This window comes from Melospiza melodia, chromosome 3 (genome assembly GCF_035770615.1).
Source record: "Melospiza melodia melodia isolate bMelMel2 chromosome 3, bMelMel2.pri, whole genome shotgun sequence".
Classification (NCBI taxonomy): domain Eukaryota; kingdom Metazoa; phylum Chordata; class Aves; order Passeriformes; family Passerellidae; genus Melospiza; species Melospiza melodia.
Genome location: NC_086196.1, coordinates 8,844,657 through 8,866,796, shown reverse-complemented (window position 1 = coordinate 8,866,796; position 22,140 = coordinate 8,844,657). Strand labels below are relative to the sequence as shown.

The 22,140-nt window shown below is 36.3% G+C and overlaps 1 protein-coding gene across 1 annotated transcript in view; it reads right to left on the bottom strand.

Moving 5' to 3' along the window:
- TPO (thyroid peroxidase) overlaps positions 1-17,983 on the bottom strand; it is a 36,936-nt gene extending 18,953 nt beyond the window's left edge. Inside the window, exons 1-6 of the mRNA XM_063153411.1 lie at positions 17,890-17,983; positions 15,005-15,089; positions 13,229-13,398; positions 10,823-10,955; positions 5,779-5,908; positions 2,983-3,189 (exon numbers count right to left, since the gene is read on the bottom strand). Coding sequence (XP_063009481.1) covers positions 2,983-3,189; positions 5,779-5,908; positions 10,823-10,955; positions 13,229-13,398; positions 15,005-15,089; positions 17,890-17,983 — 819 coding nt within the window. The remainder of the gene's footprint in view (positions 1-2,982; positions 3,190-5,778; positions 5,909-10,822; positions 10,956-13,228; positions 13,399-15,004; positions 15,090-17,889) is intronic.
- Between the last annotated feature and the right edge of the window lie 4,157 nt (positions 17,984-22,140).

Sequence of the window (22,140 nt, the reverse complement as noted above, 5' to 3'; positions counted from 1 at the left end):
GGCAAGTTTTCTCTACAACCCTGTTCTGCATGTCATGCTGTAGTAAAAAAAGTGTAAACTAAAGCTAGTGGATTTGGGGTTTTTTTTCCCATTAGAGGACCCTGTAAATATACAGCAAAAAGAATGTTCAGTCTCTACCAGAAATTACAGGCTCTATGTGAGAATTTCTGAGAGAAATTCTATAGCATTTATTATAAAAATATCCGGAACAGGAAATCACAATGGTTCCTGAGAACCTGTGAATCATTTACCTACGCTTCCTATTAATATCAATGCACTATTGCAGCTTTTGATCCTTCATTGAATTGCACTGAATGAATGTTTTCTAGGCAGATTCCCTAACCTGTGCAGTCAGGAGCCTCCTCTCCCTGCTGAAACCCCCAGAGAGGATGTGCAGATGCAGGCACAGTTGTCCTTTTCTGTGGGTGGATTCTCCTTTGGGTGCTGCTTTTGTCGGAACAGCAAGAGTGCAAACTGCAGCCTCTGTGTCTACACTGCTGTATTATACGCTATTGATTTCACTGCCATTGGAAACCAGCCATATTTTCTTCATGCACAAAATTAATGTATAAAACAGACTGTGGCAGTTTTCCAAATATTTACTATGTGGAGATTTATTTAATTAAAAATTCTGAAAGAAGAGGAGTTCTAGAGGGTAATAGCATTTTGTTTCAGCGTTCAAAAATTAGCTCCTCTGGTCACACTATTTACTGCATGTACTTCAACAGCCCTTTCTTTTTCTGAACATATAAAACAAAAGCAAAAGAACAACCATCTTTGTATCTGTCCATCAAAGCTGTGAATAACAGGTTATAACAAAATGGAGCTGAAAAATTAACCATGTAAAGGGGTCACAAGTTTGGAAATGTATCTAATACTTTCAGGGTTGTGATTGAATTTCTTTGTATGTCCCCTGCCATGGCCAATCGTGGCTACATTGAAGGTAGCCTTGAGCCATCCTCCTGCTGGGCTACACTGCTGAGTAGGAGGAGCATCCAGTGCTAGATTTAGCTACACATTAAATATTCAGTGATAGATTTAGTACACGTGAACATGACTTGCCTTCAAGAGCATCCTTGAAACATGCTCTCTGAACCTCACCACAGCTCCAAGACAGAAATCCAAAGTCTGTGCCTTGTTTAGAGCACTGAAGGATCCACTTGCGAGTCTATGCCATATCAATCTGTGCACCTTTTATCCCTCTGCACTGAATGCCTCTACCACATGAATAATGTTAGCCTTGGAGTCTTTTTTAAAGATCTCTTATGTTGTCTCCTTTTTAAAGTAGATGGGATTTCGAGACTGGAATTAGTCATGGTTCAGTAATTAGACTACTGTGGTCCCTGTGATCCACATTTCATTCAAGTTATGGGAAACAGTATGAGTCTCCTCTCAATCAAAAAAATCCATGTAGTAATAAAAAAATGTGGGGGTTTTGCACTTAAAAATCAATACTAGTCATGCTATTTCAAAGAATTTATTGTAAACACAAATGACTTTTGAAGATTTTTGCAGTTTTACAGCTACAGAAAACAGACTTTAAAACAGGGAGTTTTATGTTTAATATATGTTTTATAAACATATATTATGATATATGTTTCAGATGAATCCATCTTCACATCATACAAAGCACTGCTGGTCAGGGAGTGGATGTCCACCCTCGCCTCTCTGGGTAAGACTTTAGGAATGGGAATGTTTCTATGAATATTACTTAAAAACATAAAAAATTCATGTCCCAGATGGAAATTTGAAACACAGTAAACTAGAGATTTTTGTCAGAACTATGGCATACTTTTAGTAATCAGGGCTGCTGCGGCTGATTCAGGTTACTCAGTGCTCTCAGTTGCTCACTACCTGAAAGAATGGGGTTCTTTAAGGAAACTCTTTTCTTTTTGAATGCTCTCAAGATATGTTTGCAACTTTCAAAAGTCCATATCTCCAGGGTGAGAGGGTCTAGATTTACTTGCCTGTGGTCAAATTCTAGTAATTTATTAATTTCACTGAACCTTCCCTGTATTTTAAATTCTCCCACCATATGGAAGACAAGCCACCTTTCAACACAACCTGATTTGGTTCTCTTTACAGTTACCCAAATATTTTCCTCTACATTTAATGAAAGAGCAATGAGGCACTTAAAGAAAAGGAGACTTTGGAATGTTTATCAACTGCAACTTGCTGGGGCAGAAAAGGTTTTCTATTCTGATAGAAGCCCTACATGGCAGTGCATAGGGAAGCTGGTCAATAATCTAGCTCCAACAGTAAGTAAAGCAATTTAGGTTGCTCTGATTTGAACATTGCCAAGGGCTGTGATGAGCATGGGGCTTTCCTTTAGCCTGAGTTGGACAGGCTGTGCTTTGAGAAACAAAAACATGGTTTTACTTTGCTACTCAATTTTTTGAGTGAAAGAAGGACTATACTTTTAAATTAAGTGATCAAAATTACAGTATCCTAAATTTATACCTATTTATGTTTCTTCTAGCCCTCTAACAAGCTTTGAACTCATGCTCAAAGCAAAGATGTGATATATGTAGGTTTCAGCAGCTCCCTGGAGATAATTTTTATACATACATTGAAAAGGTAGCTCTCTTTGACAGTTTGCATTAACTGGGGGAATTATCTTTGCTTTCAATGAGTAACGTTAAGATCCTTTCATTTTATCTGGCTGAAAATGTAAATGACTACTTTGCTATATTCCCAAATGGAACTCAAAACCTCAAAGCACGAGAACAATAACATTAGGAGAGACTAGTAAGGTTTCTCTGCAGCATAAACCTTAGGTTAAAAAATGATGTTTTTATTAAGTACATTAACTATAGATTATTATCTCAAAAAAAAAAATCAAAAAATTAAATGTCTACCGGTTTCATTTAATAGTTGTATTGTTTTCTATTTTTCTATCATTGTCAATTCTAATGTTTCTTGGCTTTACTCACCTGTTTAGAGCCTGGAATTTCTCTTGAAGAATTTAAGTTGGAATCTTACCTTTATTGGAAAACATGGATTTTGTTTTTCACAAGTCATCTGGCACTCCATCCCGCTTAGGAAGGTAGTTCTACTTGTGCTCTGGGGTGTGAATGCAATGTCATGGTCTATGTACTGGCCCCATACCATAATGATATCAGAATACAGGCTGTCTTCAGTAACAGCCTCATTAGGTGCATGAATAATTTTTCTTGTTACTTCACGAACCTGAGAAAAGAACCAATTTACCTTGAGTGTTAAACAGTTTTTACTTCTCACAAAGTGATAAAACACTACAAAGTAGGGGAGACTGTGATAAAATCTATCTTCCCCAACTTTAAGTTATAGAGTGCTTCTAATGGTTTGACTAAAACCAAACTAAAACCAAAAAAAGAATCCAATAACAATATAAAATCCAGCTTCTACCAGGTTCTTATTTCTGTTCAGGAGCTGACACCCAGGTGCCACAAACAGCTTCAAGGACGTTTCAGCTGAGTTTTTCTATATGTTTCCCAGTGAGCAGTGTATCTTTGATCTGTTCCTTTCCAGACAATTTTGAAAACCACACATCTATTTTCGACACTCCAAAGGTTTTCATTCTATTTATTCTGTTTTCTCCTCCTTAAACAAAAGAATTTGCTGGAAAATCTCAAATCACTGTTGATACTCAGAAAGTCTGAGAGGCTCTGTATGTGAATGAAAGAGCATATGCAACCCAGGACATGAGGTAGGTTGTGAACACATGGTAGCAGAAAGTTCAGCTTCCTTTTCCCAGGTGAGGAGAAGCCAAAAAAATATTTCTGATGCAGTTCTGTGCAAGATGCATAGAGATACAGATGCTCTCTGAGGAGGAACACTTGGAGACATCTATGCTACGTGTCCAGCCTATATTAATAACCAAGCAAAACTATAAGGGCAAAATCAGCACTTAGTTTGTGGAGATGTTAAGGGTATCATTGTTCACAGATTCCTCCCTCATGCTGCAAAATATTCCCTGGCAAATAGCAGCTGCCTTGGAAGTCAAGCAATTGAAAGGGCAGCACATAAAATCGACTGACAGAGCCTGTAATAAAAACAAGGACTATATAATGAATGTATAAGGAAGGTTCAGTTAAATAGAATTGGTAAGGACAACATGGGACTTCTTAGGAACATCAGGATTTATACTGAAATAGGTGAGAGCAAGCTACCTACAGCTCATCAGGAATCCAAATTTTTAAATCAGTATTTTAATGGCTTTGGTGGCCACAAATGTTTTCTTCAAATTAGTAAAATTTTTTGATCACTGTTTTGCTTTATAGTAATCCTCACGCTTATCTAGCACTTTCACAATATTTTCACGTTACTTTTGAAAGAATATAGTCAGATAGCTAAAAGTACAAAAAAAAAGAAAAACCACTTAGGAAAATAGCTTTACCTATTTTGCTCCAAAACACAGCAGAAAACCTTGCTGATGGTCAGACATTGATGATCAGATTCGGTACAGTTATATAATCTTTTTTTAAGAGAGTTTTGCTTTACAAGAGTGTACCCTAATGAATCTAGAAAAAGGCAGTTTGTACTATCTACTGGAAATTTGCCTGTGTAAATGTCAGGTTTTTATCTCTGAGTGCTAAATTGTGCAACTTAGAGACAATGTTATTTAATTAATAACATGAGTTGTAGGTGACATTAACACTAAATTCTCCTGATTATCCTTATTAAACATACAATGGTTAAAATAGCAAGACTTTGAGTCCATTAAAAGTCAGGTTTCAAAGCAATGATGACAAATCACAAATTGTAAATCCAGCCCAAATCATTGCACACTGCACTGGGGAATTTTTCTCCCAGTCCTCTGTGCAAATGCTCTTTTTTCAAACTTCCCTCTATGGCAGGTCTGCTGTTTTTTAAGTATATGAGGTGCTATAATCCATAAAGATTGCAATACTTTCTAAGATCAGTAAGTTTGACAAGTTAACAAATGAAGTCATGATTTGACAGCAATTCTTGCTCAGTTAAGGCTTGCTAGCCTATGAGGAATGGCATACATGCACACACCTACACACATGCTAACATGTCCCTGGGCTTTATATCTGTTTAGTTAACATCCAACCTTTTCCCCCTCCTTCCCTGAATAGAGGTGCCATTATTAAAACAAAGAATCATAAAATCGCTGGAAAATGTAGGCTGGAAGGAAATTCTGGAGACCACAAGGTGCAACTTCAAATTGAAGGCAGGTATTAGGTTATTAAGAGCCCCATGAAGACAGATCTTTGGTATGAGGGATATGCCAGAAGTTCTCTAGGCTGGAATCCATATTCCATCAAAAACCTTTTCCAACATTTATTATGCTCACAACAATTTCTTGTTTCAAGACAAAGTTCTCTCTGGAAAAACTTGTGACCATTTCCTCTTGCCATGGAAGCATGCATCCTTGTAGGCCTCTCTTGTTTCTACAATTTCATCGCGGGAAGGTCAGAGTTAGGTCCTCTGTGCGCCTTTCCTCTGCCTGAGCAATCATCACCCTGTGTCTGCTGGCTGCCTGGTGCCTGTCAGGCCAGGCATTTGGCTGGCTCCTGTCCTGCCTCTCTCCCTTACAGCACTCTGGAATCCTGGGCTGCCCCTCAGGAAGGTCAGTGCCCCCTGCGCTGCTCCATGGGCTCACCCCAGCCAGGGGCAGGGAGCCTCTCACCATGGGCTGAACTTGTGCTTTAGCAAAGCCTCTGGCTTCTTAACCGAGCTCCACAGATACTTCCTTTACTGATGCAAATGGAGGTCTGTGGTGGCAGGTGTGATAATGTGTGTTTCAAGTGATCTGGAGGTGCACTTCCTCACCGAGGGGAGCGGGAATCCATTGTAGCGGACACTGGGATCCCATCCTCGAGGCTGGCTGAGGCCATCCTCATAGGCTGCTGGAAGCCACCTAGCCAAAGCTGTGTTGGATGCCCCCCATCTAGGATGTTCCCTGTGAAGAGAAAAACAAAATTAAAAATCCCCCAAAAGCAACAGCAGCAGCAGAACCTCTGAATAAATAAAATATATAGAGACATAAATACATGCATACATACATACATACATACATACATACATACATACATACATAAAATATTTATATTATATTATATTATATTATATTATATTATATTATATTATATTATATTATATTATATTATATTATATTATATTATATTATATTATATTATATTATATTATATTATATTATATTATATTATATTATATTATATTATATTATATTATATTATATTATATTATATTATATTATATTATATTATATTATATTATATTATAATATTAAATTACATTACATTATATTACATTGTATTATATTACATTACATTATATTAATGTTCCAAAAATAAGACCAGATCATAAAAATAAAATAATATGAAATAATCATCAGTCACAGAGCAATATGCCATTATAATAAGATGTTCATGTAGCAGTCTTTGAAACGGCGTAAAATACTTGTCTTCAGGCATGCCAATATTTATTTTACTCAAAAGGAAAATAATGAAAATCTAAATTGCTATCGAATTATTACTATTTTACTCGTGTTTATAACCTGTTTACCTTTTGACATTTTTTAAATACTTGCTGTGAAGGTGAGTTCCTGATAGTGTCCTCATTCCCCATAAAGTCAGATATACTCTCAAGCACCTTTCCTAGCATCTCTAAAAAGATGTTTAAGAGCAACAAAAATGCTCTTTAAAAAGATGTGTTAGAGCAACAGAGAGGAAATAAAAACTTAGGAAAATATGAAGAAACGCTTCAGTGTGAAGGAAAAGAAAACTTAAATGAAAATTGGACACTAGTCATAGAGAAGAAATCCTTTAGCAAGACCAAAGGAGCCAGGGCTGAGGAGACGGGAGCTGAATCCAGTGGCAATGCTGCCTCTGGTTGAAGCTATGCTAATTTCTTGGGTCCATCTATGGGAGAGCCTGTGCACAAGCCTGGTCACAGAACTATGCTGCTAGGTTGTCAGCACTAACTGCAGGTATTTTTTCCTCACAAAAAACTTGCTTTTCTCTGAATGTCACCTGCCTGAGCACATCTTGGCATCATTGTATACCAGTTTGTCACCCCACAGCCAGCCTACCTGGAAGGGAGAAGGGCAGTAAAAAAGTGTAGTCTAACGTGTAAAAGTAAGAGGGTAGCAAGTATCAGGTCATATTTAATTTGAGGGTCAGCAAATGATTGTTGGTGATTTCTATTTATTAGTATAGTCAGTGAGTCTTGGGTTTGACCCAATTAATTTTCCCTCTGTCATGAGTATTAGAAATTTTAGGATTTGTTCTTTTTGCTTATTTTTCAACTCGTCCTGTTCAATATATTTCATAATTTTTAAATAGATGTCAACACTAAAAGGAAGAAATTATTTTTACGCAATGCATTCAAGTTAACTAAACTTGTAAAGTAAGCCACAAAGAACCAGAAATATTTCTGAATATTGGTAGAAATATATAGTGTAAAAAAATACATTTACATATCTATCAGGATGCTAAACAATTATATTAATTTTTCATTGATCTCCAGCACACTGAGGAGACTCAGTTTGCCAAGCTATATGGTGCTGTAATACACTTAATTATCCACAATAATTCACACTTGAAGGTTGATGTATGCTTTAATAAAGCATTCAAATTAGTTACACTTGATTTGCCTTTATTGAAATTGCATAAAATACTGCACATAGTGTAGTGCTATTTCACTCAATTAAAAATAATGAAATGTTAATGTAACTGCTTAACTGGTGATTTTTCTCCTGATTGCTTTTGTATTTTAGCAGATCACTGGAATGCTACTTTAGTAAAACCCCTCTCACATGCCTTTTTATTATTGCATTAAACATGTTAATGTTTTGGAATCTTACTTGAGTTTAAAAGGCAGCTGAAATAATGAGATTTTGCTACCATACAGCTTTATAAAGTACCCAAATTTGATTACTATATATTCTGTTTATGGAAGGTGGGAGTTTTCATTTGCTTGTTAAATGTTGGAATTGTACCATTTGGATTTTGTTTTGGCTGCCTGAGAAGCAATCTGGAGTCTTAAGCTGCCATTTGCTATCCAGATTTTTATCTTTTGAATCTTATTTTAATGTTCTGCCTAGTTTCAAGTAGATTGAATCAATGCCATATGACAACTTAATAATTGGAGTTTGTGATGTTTTAGATTTGCTGAACTATCATGCGTGTAACTTCTGGAAACATGGGACACTTCTGGAAAATAAGCCTGCTACTAATTGAACACTGAGTTTGCATTGAGGTAAAGTAGCTAACCTAAAGGAAACATTCCATTCCTTCTTCTGGAAGTCAATCAGGATTGCTCCTTCTTTCCACTAGGTGAGCCATACTCATACTTCTGGAGTACTGCGCCTCCAGAGTGAGCATAACATCCTTATCTGAGAGAATGGTTAATGACACAACAATGAAATAGAAATGCTGCAGATAAAATTCCTCACAATGCCCCAAATATTAGGTGTACAAAAAGTAAGGTAGTCATGGAACAACAGGTCCATCAAGCCACAAGGACAGACAGTTTCTGGGTGCCATCCTGTCATTTCATTCTGTTTCTCACTACCAGGAACAGCCAAAGATGCAGCCTTGCAGTAGACATATAACTCTGAAAGCTCTGATGAGGTGAAGCTAATTGCACTGTGAGAGTCCCTTCCTTTAGTACCTGTAATTCCTTCACTCTTTGAATTCCTTTCATTGTACTGGATGCTAAAAAATATCTAGATCAATGCTAGCTTGTTGGGATTAATAAATGGGGAAAAAAACCTCTTTGGATTTTCCTTTTGTTCCTTTTTCTTCATTTTAAAATAATGCAATTTTATTTTGATTGTTTAGGCAGAAAGGAAACTAAAATCTGTTAATATCTCTTACTAGTTAAAGAGGATAATATCTCTGCTGGGAATGCCTGATGTTATGTTGATATTGCCCATAGAAGGTCATGTTTATGCTATTCTACTACATTTTTGTTCTAGGAAGAGCACACTAAAACAAAGCAATCTCAGTGCTAAGGAAAACATCCTTTGCAATTGATCTTATTTGTCCCAAACATGCAAACTGATTTAGCAGGACATCTGTAAAGCATTTTCTTGCTCTCTTCTAAACTAAAAGTTTTGTTTCTAAATTTCACTCATGAAATGCAGAGTTTCATGATCTATAGTACAGCTGTAGATTCAAACAGAGTGAACAAAAGTGCAAATGCAACATAGGTCTTGATGTATTTTCTGCCTGACAGTGGAAGCTGTAAAGCAAATAAAAGCACAGACTCGTATTTCATCTAATGTCTGAAGTCCTCAAAGCTGGCTTACATCATAGAATATGTTATTTACATTACAGTGTTATGGGCTTTTTAGGCTGATGTATTTCAGTAGAACTAGAGGTATTTCAAGGGGCTCACAAATTTTTAGACTCAGTTAAGATCTGATTCACTGTTTTCAACTCCTTTGGTTTTGAAGGGTTTTTTGTCACCTTACACCTTTTACATTTAGAGCACAAAGTCTAAAATACTACCAAAGATGACTGGTGGGTTTATGTGGTACAGGCATAAAAATGTACGCAGTAGAACAGAGTGACTACAGACCAGACTCAATAAATCATATTTACCCTACCCAGCTTTAGATATCAGACTGAAATGCTTGTACACATCCTAGTATTGTCAGTCACTGAAGAGAAAAAGGTCTTTTACCTTTACCTATAGCAGAGTGTTTCTCTCCATCACTAGGGAGAAAGACTAAACAGCCACCCTGTAAATTAAGAGCTTCATCCATGCTGTCTGTGTTCAGCTGCACAAATCTTGGCCAATGTATTCAAGCCCTGATGGAGATGTCAGTGAAAATATTGTACTAGCTGCTAGTTCAGACTCCAAGCAACTCTGAACATGCCTGGGGGGAAATTATGGATATCCACATAGTTAGATTTATAACACTGATGCATATCAGGTTGTGTCCTTTCAGCAAATAGTCTGTCAGGCATGTTCCTTGCAAATGACTTGTGATGTAGCAAAACAGATTCATCTCATAAAACCAGACTCACTGAATAATAGAACTGCAGAATTGTACTGTTCTTTATTCACCACATTGCAGAGTACCTTAACCTGTACAATGATGAAGGCCTTCCATTTTCATCTCTGTAGCACTTCACTTGTAAACTTACAGCCCAACTTTCAGTTTGTGACCTTAGGTCTATGTATCCAGAGGCTGCTGAGTAGAAATATTGTTTACCCTTGTACTTAAAAGGGCCCTCATTCTCAGTTTCACACTCATTGCATTGGAGGGTTCTGAAAAGACGAGCACATCTATTGTGTGGGGTTTTGCAGGAAACAATTGCCAAATAGATTAGGCAACAAATAGATACTAGTTATAAAAAATATCCACTAAACATATAAAAACAGATATGTAAAATTAAAAAGAACACCTAGGACTTTTTGATTCATGCTTTCTAACTGTTAGAATTGTGGGAAAATACAAAAATATTTCTCCTAGGGAAATAATATTATTTTCCTGCTTTATATAATTTTATCCAATTCAATCAAAAATAAATGCTGGGTTAGAATTAAGTTTTCATTTTTTATATTGAAGAAGGAATCTACTAAATCATTTCTCTCTAACTATAAAGTTCCTCACATAATCCTAGAAGCTTTCAGAGGGAAAGCCTGTTTACAAAAAGTAGTGCACCAAAGTGTAAATGATGAGTTCTTCCTCCAGGAACTTTCACTGGCACCTCATTTACAGCCACTGATTAACACCAGTCCCCCTTCACCAATTTCCTTGGAAAAAGTAAACACAGCTTCTTGGGTTTAAAGAATGAGAAGGAAGGATTTTTCAGGACACAATTTTTATCATACATACCTGTTATTGCAGGCACCAGTGATGAGTCGATATTCATTAGCTAAGCAATTATTTGGACACTTTGGTGGCAACATATAAGGCAGGCATCCAGAAATTTTAGCAATCATAGTGAGCAGATCAGCTGATAGATGATCTGAAAGGAAGAACCCAGACAAGCAATTTGCTGTATTGGATTTAGCTGCTAGAGTAGAAAAGGCATTATTGTCAGCTGCATCAACAGAATTCTGCCTCTTCCTCGGAAAGAGCACTTAGTGAGAAGTGCTGCAAGAGGCTGTGTCAGGGACTTAAAGGAAGAGCTGGTTTTATTGGCTGATGCATAGAGAATGAGAAGAAAGAGGTTCAGCAATAGCTGAGAGCTGAGGTTGACCCCCTTGCTGCTTCCTTCTTTTCCTGTGTTGTAGTCCTTTACTTGCGTGGTCCTTGTGTTTACAACAAAGGTGTAAAAAATGCCATTCAAGGACAAAAGTATATGCCAAAGAAGAAAAATGTGTGACTGGAAAGATGCAGAAATCTAAAGACCCTGCAGCTGACTATACAATTCAGTGTTGAGTGGAAGAGAATCAAAATTATTAGCTGGAATTTGGAAGCTAGGTAAAGTCAAGTCCCTTTATACCAGTAGACAGCATGTTATAAATATATTTCTGATACAATCCAAGATGGGTCTCCCAGTGAGAATCTGACGATGAGGGACAAAGCCACACTATAGTGTAAGTTGCAGAGAGCTGGTACCTATTCTCACCTCTGCAGGTATGGAAATATGTGTGGCCAGTTGGAGGTGGATGTACCCATGAAATAGGAGCAACCTGGTCTAGAGGAAGGTGACCCTGTCATGGCAGGGGGCTGGAACTAGGGGGTCCCCAAGGTTCCTCCCAACTCAAACCTTTCTACAATTCTATGAATATCCTTCCTGAACTCAGAGAACCCTTGACATTCAAAGCGGGTACAATCATCAGGTGATGAAAGAAGAGGGTAGAGGTAACATACAACTCCTGCCCCTGTCTCCCCACTGGCTAATGCATGCCACCCAGTCCCAATATCTATTTGTTCTGTCCATTCAACTCTGAAGTAAGCTGCTTTAGTCCATTGTTCAAACCAAAATATTAAGCCACAAAAACAAAGAACAAAGGTTCAAGAACCAAATCAGCTCAAAACATGTTTGCTGAGCAGTTAGAACCTGCACAAAGCAGTAGTGAGAACAGAGGGAGAATAGGTTGTTGGACTGGCTGCATAATCTTGTCATTATGTACTAGTAACTCATGCCAAATTTGTGAATAGAGCTGTACTTCTATGTTAGTTCAGGTTCAAAATTATACTCAGAGCCCAGATCCCCAGTTATCTGGGCTGCCTAGGCAGAGACTCGTATGTTTTCTTTAAAGTCAATTTAGTTCTGTAATTCATGTAAAACTATTCTGTTGTGGCACATAGACTGTACAGTGTCTGTTCACATTCTGTTAACATTGTTCCAGTTCTGAAAATTAGCAAGAGCTTTGTGCACTTCTGAAGTTTAGAAATCCAACTTCTTTTGGATCGCACAGCAAAAAATAATTGCATCTGTGTACATGCGTGTGTATATAAATATATGCACAGACATATCATATAGATAAAGATATATTTTTACTTCTGCAAATGTCCCATTAGTTTACTAAACCAGATATTTTTGCAAGGAAATAAGATAATAACTGTGGTGTGTGCTTTATGTTTGTTTACAGCACTCTAATGCTTCTATATCTTGGAAAATAATGTTCTAATACTAAGATAGAACACTTTGTGTAAGTGACAGAATTAAATTATAGGGGGAAAAAGTCAATGGTTCAGATATTTTGATCCTTCCAGACACCAAACAGACATCTTGAAATTCATATCTAATTAGCAGCAAGTATTTCACTTTGACAACATTGAACTTTCTCTTTTCTTTCCCCATCTGATATGAAAAACCCCAGTTTAAGTGGAAATAAATGTACAACAGCAGTGCATTATAAAATTAGTTTTGGAAATAAGAACATATATTATTTAAAGAGGGATATGCATATGTTGAGAGGAAGTGTGTTTGAAAAGGCCAGTGCCATAGTGTGATAGAAGATCAAGCACTAAACCCAAACTGCAGGGGAAGACAGACATTTCACTGCAAACAATACGCTTGCAACACTGAGGATATGCAGGCTGATTTATAGGCAATACAAATACACAGTCACACGTCCACAGGGTGCCAATAGTGCAACACTGCTCTCCTCAACTGTAACACCACCCACACTCCAGCAAAGAAAAATGTAAACCTATCTGAGGTGTTTTCAAGAACAAAAGAAAGTGAAAAATAAAATAAAAGTGAACTTAACTGAACCTTAATCTAAAAGACAGCATTCAACAAATCAATAGGGTGGTTTGCCAATGTCAATACACTGTATTTACCAGTTGGATGCAATGAACGCTTGTGCCTCTGGCAAACTTTTTGTTTCAGCACCTGAATTGACATTTCCATTCGTTCAGCTGCTTGGGAAATCTCTTGACTCTCTTGTTCAGGAAATTTTGAGAAAGCCAGCAGTAAGGTAGGGGTTGCTATTTCACTTCCTTGGATCTTTCTATAATTGAGAAAAATACAGAAGGTTTTGCAATGTGTATGTTTTTAGAACATTTTCATAACAATAAAGCTGTCTGTCCTGGATATGTTGTAAGTTTAAGGTATTTAAGGTATTAAGGTATTTTGATTGAAGAGAACACTGGGAAAGCAAAGAGGAAGGCTGTTTTGTGACCTTGTTCTGCAAGGAAAATTCTAAAAGAGAAACTGTGCTTCTGTTGGACACACAACCAGAGTTCATCTTGTGGGAAGTCTTTAGGATGAGAAAGAAACTTTTGGGGTGAGCAGAGCCTGCAGCACCAAGTGAAAGACCTTGTGCAGGACAGTCACAAAAGAGGTCTCCAAACTCCCTGCTGTGAGTAGGTTTTGTTTTCATGTAACATTTAATACCCAAGACCATCGTCAGTCAACTTCTGAGCACCAATTCTCTTTAAAGTCTATATATCCACATACACAGTATTTCAAAGGTAGCTTAATAGTCTGGTGTCTGGGGTAAGTGGTCTCAGTTTTATTCCTAATAAAATTTCAATTCCTAATTGAAATAATCATTGTTAAGCATTTATCTTTAGCATCTCTTAGCATTTATCACGTTTAAGATATTGACCAAATTATTGCCAAAATTACATCACATCTTGTGAGACATATATGTCAGTATCTCCATCTATTACATGAGGCAGTTGAGCCACTGAAAGCTTGAGACTTAGGTTTCCAAATTTTAAATGCCTTAGGATTGTCACCAAAATACTATCACTAAAACCTTTGAGTGACCTCAGTCTCTACATATAGAGGGGCAACAGTTCTTGATATGTTCTGTCCATGTAAACAGTTAACATTCACAGAGCTCTGCAAATCATGACTCATTTTCAAATCACAGAGATAAGTCTTTAGGGAAAGTCTATGCAGAAGTGTGGGGATTCTACCCTGTAAAACTTAGATGATGTGTTCCGAATTTTGGAGAGAAATTAATTTTGTGTTGCACAGAAATCTAGTCAGAAAATGGTTGAAAGAGCTCATTCTCATACTGTATCTCAAGCACAAAGGAGCTTTCCCCTAATTTGTTGCCTATCCAAGACAAATGTTTCATTTCCTTTCCCTTATCTTTTTTACATCTGTTGTAGATGAAAGGGGAAATATGCAATTCACTTTAAAATCCAATTGAAGGCAACAGGGCTTGGCTCCTGATGCCATACGAGTTGTTCCTGTCTCACTGCACTGGAAAAACATAATCGATGTTCAAAAATAGGTCCACAAATGTATGATTTTTGAGGTATTTAGTTCAGAAAAACATCCATATTTATATTTGTGTTATTTATTTCGTCCCACATTTTAGAAGAGCAACTTATATGGTGATAATGCACAAGGTCCTATTGGATCAGATTATCAGTGACCTAATCATAGAATGGTTTGAGTTGGAAGGAACCTTAGAGATCTCCTGGTTCCAACCCCCCTGGCATGGGCAGGGTCACCTTCCTCTAGATCAGATCCCTCAAAGGTAATGGAGGCAGTGATTTTTTGATTATATAGGTGCTCAAAGAAACAGAAAGATTGGCATCAAATTTTTTTGTTATGAAAGCTTTCTTCCTGAGTACATTATTTACCTCTTTTTTTACCTTTTAATTTCATAATGTGCAGCATAATCCACCAGACTAGAACCCTTCTGGATAGCCTTAGTTATGCAGTTATCTTCAATTTGTTCTCAATGGGGAAAAAACAAAAAGAAAAAAACAGAAAAAGACAAATATTTTAATAAATAGCATATTTATTAAAATATTTACAATTAGAAAATATACAAGTTTCTAATATTAAGATACCATTTTTGCCCTTTAAAACCAATTCCATATTTTATTCCTGAAATTCATGTTGTGGCTTCTGAGCTTTCTAAAAGCTAAATAATTCCATAATTTATAAGACATGGGGATTTAGATTTCCTTGCTTGAAGTATAAATCCAGTTATGAACATGTCACCAAACATAATAGGTCCAGCTGAAACATGCTGTGTTCTCTGTATGCAACTGTGTTCCTTAGGTTCATTTGTATTTTTCATCAAACTGTCCTTGGATTGACAGGACAAACCTGACCCTCCTTCCCAGGTAATATTAGCTGGTCTGAGCCACATAAAGAATTCAAGTCCATATTCAAGCAAAACTAAGACCTGGGATAGAGCCAGTTCATGAAAACCCTATTCTCATTTCTTCACCTGTGTTTAATGGGAAGATACATGTGAACATAATAATACTTCAGCTGTGCTATTTTGTATAATGCTATTATGAAGCTTAGCTTATCCCTCTTTTGTGTACATGTTGCTTTATAATAAAAGAACCAGTCATGTTTAAAGTTCAACTGCTTTATTTCTGTCTGAATTTTGTGGGATGGCCCATTTTTTTCTTAGAAAACAAATAATAAAAAATAATAACCATCATTTATGTAAAATTGTTCATCTTTTATGTACAATTTAATCTTAGGGGAGCATGTTTTATTTGTAGTACAGTCTGTGCTGTTTCTATCATCTATTTTTTGAATAGGGCATTCAGCTCAAGAAAGAGAAATGTGTGATGAGGAGTAATCTCTCCTAGGCTAAATTATACTCTACTAAAGTTTTCAGTATCTAAGTATAGCATAGTTATTTCTCTTTTTCACCTATGCATAATAAAATATTCAGATGATTCATTTGGTATTACCATTTGGAATTTCACTACTTCTGAAAACCTTTCTGAGCCTATGTTAAAAAAGAAGTGTGATTTTTACAAGCCATACAATAAGTAGTTCTTTTGGAATTTAATATAGCAAATTTTTGAATTACTTTTAGGGGGCTTATCTCTGAGAAATATAACATGTTTGAAGTATTGCTCATTCTGTGATATTTATTCATGCTCTGATGTAAAAGAGAATATCCACTCGGTGTACTTAAATTCCATTGTCTCTCTTCCTTTTCTTCTAAGAAGCATGAATTTGGTACCAATACCATGGCTTCAAATACGTGGTTCTTGAGTAATAAACATTATCTTGTACTGTTTCATCAGACCAAGAACACTTACTATAAAAATAATCACATTTCATCTATTCTATTCTATTCTATTCTATTCTATTCTATTCTATTCTATTCTATTCTATTCTATTCTATTCTATTCTATTCTATTCTATTCTATTCTATTCTATTCTATTCTATTTATTGTCCATGTATCTTTTATATTTTGGTGCTTTCCTGTGTCTTAGGGATGGATATAAAAAGGAGGGAAAGGGACTTCTTATATCACAGGATGATAGCCAATGGTTTTAAACTGACAGAGAGCAAGTTGAGATCAGATGTTGGGAAGAAATCCTTTACTGTGAGTGTGGTGAGGCACTGGAACTGGTTGCCCAGAGAAGTTGTGGATGCCTCATCCCTGGAAGCATTGGAGGCCGGATTGGATGAGGCCCTGAGCAACCTGGGCTAGTGAAGGCATCCCGACCCATGGCAGAGGGTGTGGACCTAGGTGATTTGTAAGGTCCCTTCCCACCTAAAACATTCTATTATTCTTGGATCCATTTTGTATTAACTAACATACAACATAATGTGGTCATTTTAGACCACATCTTTCCAAAAAATGTGTATGGTAACTCAAAGTAAAGAATCCAGTATGGAAAGAAAACTGGGTCTCCTGTTTTCAAGTGATAGCAAAAAAAAAGATTTCTTATAAGAAATAATAGCTTGGGAATTTAATTTAATTATATTTAATTAATTAAATTTAATTAAATTTAATTTTTTTGCATATAATTTTATTTTATTTGTGATTCTACACTAAATTCAGGTGAACAGTTTCCTAGGGAATCATATCACCAAACTTTATGAATCAAGCATACAGCTGTATAGTATGAGGTTGTGGTTTGAAATACTGTTTCTTTACTATGTTTGCCCTAATTTCATGTAAAATCAGTTTCTGCAGATTTCTTTTAAAATTTAATCTGGCATCTGCTACTCTTCTAGTTTATTAGATTTAGCTGATTTAAATTGAGCAGATGCAAATGTTGGTAAAAATTACTAGATTGAATTTTTTGAACATAATGAATAAGTCAATCTGAGATGCTCTAAAATCCTCTGGGTGCCAGCAGCCAACAGATCCACAGGAAAGAAGCACCTTTTGGGACAGCAGGAGGGTGCAGGTGGGACATCCTATGGCCTCTAGCCCAGGATGATTAGCAGATAGGGAAAGAAATCTAGCAATCCTGCTTGGCAACGCATCATCTGACACAGGAATGCCACAAAGAAAGTAAAATCACTCCTAGTCGAAGCAGTGATTGAGATACCCTACACATACAAAGTTTTACTCACTGAGTTTATGAAACTACAATTTAAAAGAACACCTCCATGGAATAGTTCTCAGAGAAGCCAGATAGTGTATTTTGCACACAAAAGAGGTTGAGCTATACTGCTGGTGCTAAACTGTCTGCAGTGTCCCTGTATTTTCAGCTTAACAGTAAACATAAGAAAGTAATGTGTATTTTTACTGTTACTTACCAAAGATGGTGTCTTTCCCTGTTTGAAGGAAAGAAAAGAAAACAGCTGTGAAGGCTATAGCTGCTGAAAATCCCAAAATAATGAAAACTTTCATCTACAAGAAAGAAGAGATAACAGTTGAAAATACATATACCTTCATCTTCTAATTATAAGCCAGACTATAAATAATTTTCTGTATATGGCAAATTTTACTTTAAAATTAGATTTCCAACCATGTTCTGACTATTTTTTGAAGTTCAAAGTAATTCACTTTCTCTTTTCCCCTTCCTTACTTATTACTTTTCTTTTACATTTTCTTTTACATTCTTTTGCATTTTGAGACGCTTCTAGCACAATGATACACATAACTTTATTTTATAACATAATGCATTCTCACAATATCAGCAGCACTTAGCCTATACATTGGAAATTCAGCAGCATTTTACCTCCATTCGTTTTGAACTTCTCTGTGCACAGGACTGATTTGATTGTAAGTTAGTGATTGCACATAAGATAATAAAGTGGCCAAACTAATACCAATTAGTCAGACCCTTATCCATGCTCCTATCCATAGATTACTGTGCTATCAAAGCAGCACAGTGAATGTGCTCACTCTGCTGAGGAGAGCTGCATTCTCCATTTCAGCACTGGTACTCTGGCAGTTCTTACAGCAGTGCAAATACATAAACTCTCCAAGAGGTATCATTTTTCACATGCCCTGTATTGACTGGAAATGGAAAGATTTGAAATATTTTTAGCTCCATATCCTATCAAAACTAAAAAAAGAAATCAAGTCTGAAAATTCAGAGAAACTATATTGCCCATAGAAATTCAATATGAAAACACCCCTTCCTTTTACATTTCATGAGTTAATATGATGAATTACTTCTGGAAAATGTCAAGCAAAAGTTTTATTGTCTGACCTTTTGTCTGCTGAGGAGATTATCTTCCACAGTTCTGTACTTTATCGATGGCAGTAACAGTTCTGAATTATGAAAGCCAAGTACTTTCCAGAGGCCCAGTTTATGCTATCAGCTTTATGCACTGGTACTCACTCAAGCTTTAGCAGTGCAAATTATTTCAAAATCTTTTTGGCCACAGTTATGTTCCCACAAAGCAGAAACTGACGTTAATACTTGAGTTGTTTATTTTTTCCTGCTGGGAACCAAAAATTGTGTTGTCAATTCTTACATCAGAATTATTTTCCTGAAAATGAGAAGAAAAATAAGTTCATATTATACATATTAAAAAAAATATACACATATATATATTTGCCATGTTATGCAGTAAACCAAAATATTTTTCATTAGTTTTTCTTTTTTTTTTTTTTTAATTTATTTGACAAAAAAGCAACTTTATGTCCAATTTTATGTGTGCTATAGTTTTTGCTTTACCAAAGCAACCATTTGGAATTCAGGTGCTAACTCCCAGGTTGCCCACCAACTTCCTTCCAGCACTTTTTCTCTAGCTATTTTAATTTAGTTACACTTTTCAGCACTGCTGCTTCTTTTAAACTCAGTAGTTTGACCTAAAGAATCTATTTGGCTTTTTTCCATTGTTGTATAGAGGCAGAGAGGCCGAGATGAGATCTGGAGTCAGTACTGAGGATTCCCTCATTCACTCTTTGCTGGCCACACCAGGGGATCGCAGGGTGGAGCCCAAGATCAGAGTTTGGTCACTCCAGAGGGGACAAGGTGGGTTGGGGTGGGTGGCAGGGAGCATCCTGGAGCTGGAGGCTGTGGTACACGGTGGGGAAAGGAAACCCAGGAGCATGTAAACCGACTGGAGGACAAACTCCAGGATGTTGTTACAGCAGTTTGGGAATATTATCCATAACCTGCTCACTGCAAAGATGAGTGGACATGGTTGAGAAGAAAGCACAGAGCCAAGGGGAGCAGAGCTCTGTTGGGAAAGTAGGCTTATGCTCCCTGGCTGGAGGATTTAACATTGCAGGCAAAGAGTCAAACTTGCAATACCTCTTCATCCTGTTCCAAACTGCAAATTTTTTATGTTTCCTCACATAAGAAATTATAAAGGAGATTGAATTCTGAGGCAGAGCTAAGTATTGAGAAAAGCAGATCCATCCCAAACACCTAATAGAATAAAAAGCTTGCACTATATCCTTTCATATACTTCACAAGCACTACACGTTTAATTTCTGAGAGATGAGAGACCTCCTTAAAGTGAAAAAAAGGTTTGATTTTCTTTGCTGTTTCACAGTCAAAAATCAAAGCTTCCCCATTTAGTTCAAAAAGGGCATAATACCTACATCAAGATTTGTTTGAATGAGGTTCTCAATATTTGCTCATTGGTTGCAGTAGAAGTATTTGTCAACAGTGGGCCTTAAATGTTTACAGACAGTAAATTGGTCTATGATGAAAAAATGGAATAGCAACATTTGTTTTGTGTTTTCCTGAGTATGAACATTTAACTGCCCACTGAGCCACAAACACAGTTTTAGCTAAAACCTGTGCAAAGTCTTAATTATACTGGACTCACACAGGCAGGCACAGATGAATTCCTATTCTTACTGGACCTCATTCAGAATCTTGTTATCTAAATCTGATTAAAGAGAATTAAGAGGGTAAAAATTAGTTGCTCAAGAACAGCCTTAATTTTTATTCTGAGATTCACATATTGCCATTGTAAGTGCAGAAAATTTCAATGAATGTGCCCTCTTTGTTCCAGATTTTCTGTTATCTGTCTGTCTTAAGCCATTCTTCCTGCAGAAAGGGTTTCAGCCTTCATGCCCAGCAGTGAATCTGCACAGATCAATGATGGTCTAAACATGGAATGCAAGACCAGTATAAAACAGTTTTTATGCTAAACAAAACTCTTGACAATAGCAGAAGTGAATCTTAAACATATTAATATTATTAAATTTTAAATTGACTTGTTCAGTTTGCTATATTCTCAAGATTTAAATCTGCACATGAAGACCAATGCTGTATCTGTGTCCTTAAAAGTTAAAGACCTATAAATCTCTGAGTTGATAATAAAAAAATAAATTCTATTCAATGAAATATCTCAAAACAATAGAATTTCAGATTACTCACAAATATGAATTTCTGCAAAGCTACTATTGCATTTAGAAAAATTAACTCATACTCAAAATATTATGCAATTACACAGATGATATTTGATACAGGAAACAGACACAATTCTGTAATCTCAAAACAACTTACATTTGCACTGTAGCAGCCTGCAGCCCTGTCAGGCTCTCTGAGGCATCATCAGTTCTTACAAGCATTGGATTAGAATGAGAGACATCCAACACAACTCTGTGCTGCTGCAGGAGCTATTTTTGATAGCAGATTACACCATTTTATAGCATTTAGTGACGATCCTGGGGTCTAGCAAAGCGTGAAGGACACTGTTAATATGGATGTCTAATCTATAATAGAAAAATTAGTTTCTAATCTCTTCTGGCTTTTAAAGCTCGAAGAACACTCCTGCAAGAGAAAAGGCAAAAAGTGCACATAACTGCACAATAGTTCAAGAGAAGGAATTTTGCTGAAGTTCCAGCTTAACAACATAGAAGCAACAGCAATAAGCCTCATTTTAATATGCTGAGCAAAATATCACAAGTCAAAAAGGCAAGAAAAGGGTGAAAGAAAAGTAGGATGATCAATTTAGCTGGGTTTCAATGATGCAATTACTTCTACTTTAAGTACTTAAGTTTTTTCCTGAAATCAATTTAATTTTATTAGAAAGTTTTGTTTTTGCTATTACTCACTTTAGATAGAGAAGACCTTGTAGAGGTGTCTGAAGCCAGAAATGGGATGAAGAAGGAGAATAGGAACAATCATTCACTGCCTATTGCAGCAGAGAACTAAGGCTCACACAGGTTGAAAACAAACAAAAAAGTACTGTTATTTAGACAACACAAAGCTATACCATGAAACAGCTTGTGTCTGGTAAAAAATTTCATGTAAGTTTCATTTAAATGTTTTCAAACTTTTATGGAATAAAAATATATAAAGGCCTGTGAGGTACAAGGTTTACAATAGGGACTCCTGAATCACAAATTAAGTATGGCTGGAATTTTTCTTATCCATTTTTTTAAAGGCTTCTCCTAACATTAACTATTGCTTGTGGGTTTTTTTTGTGCTTTGTGTTTTTATTTCTTTTTTTTTGTTGTTTGTTTGTTTTCTTTTGTTTGGGTTTTTTGTTTGTTTGGTTTTTGGTTTTTTGTTGTTGTTGTTCTTGTCAAATAAAAGATATAATGCTAAATAGTTCTTAGGACTGGCTGGCTGGGCAGGCCCAGAGGGT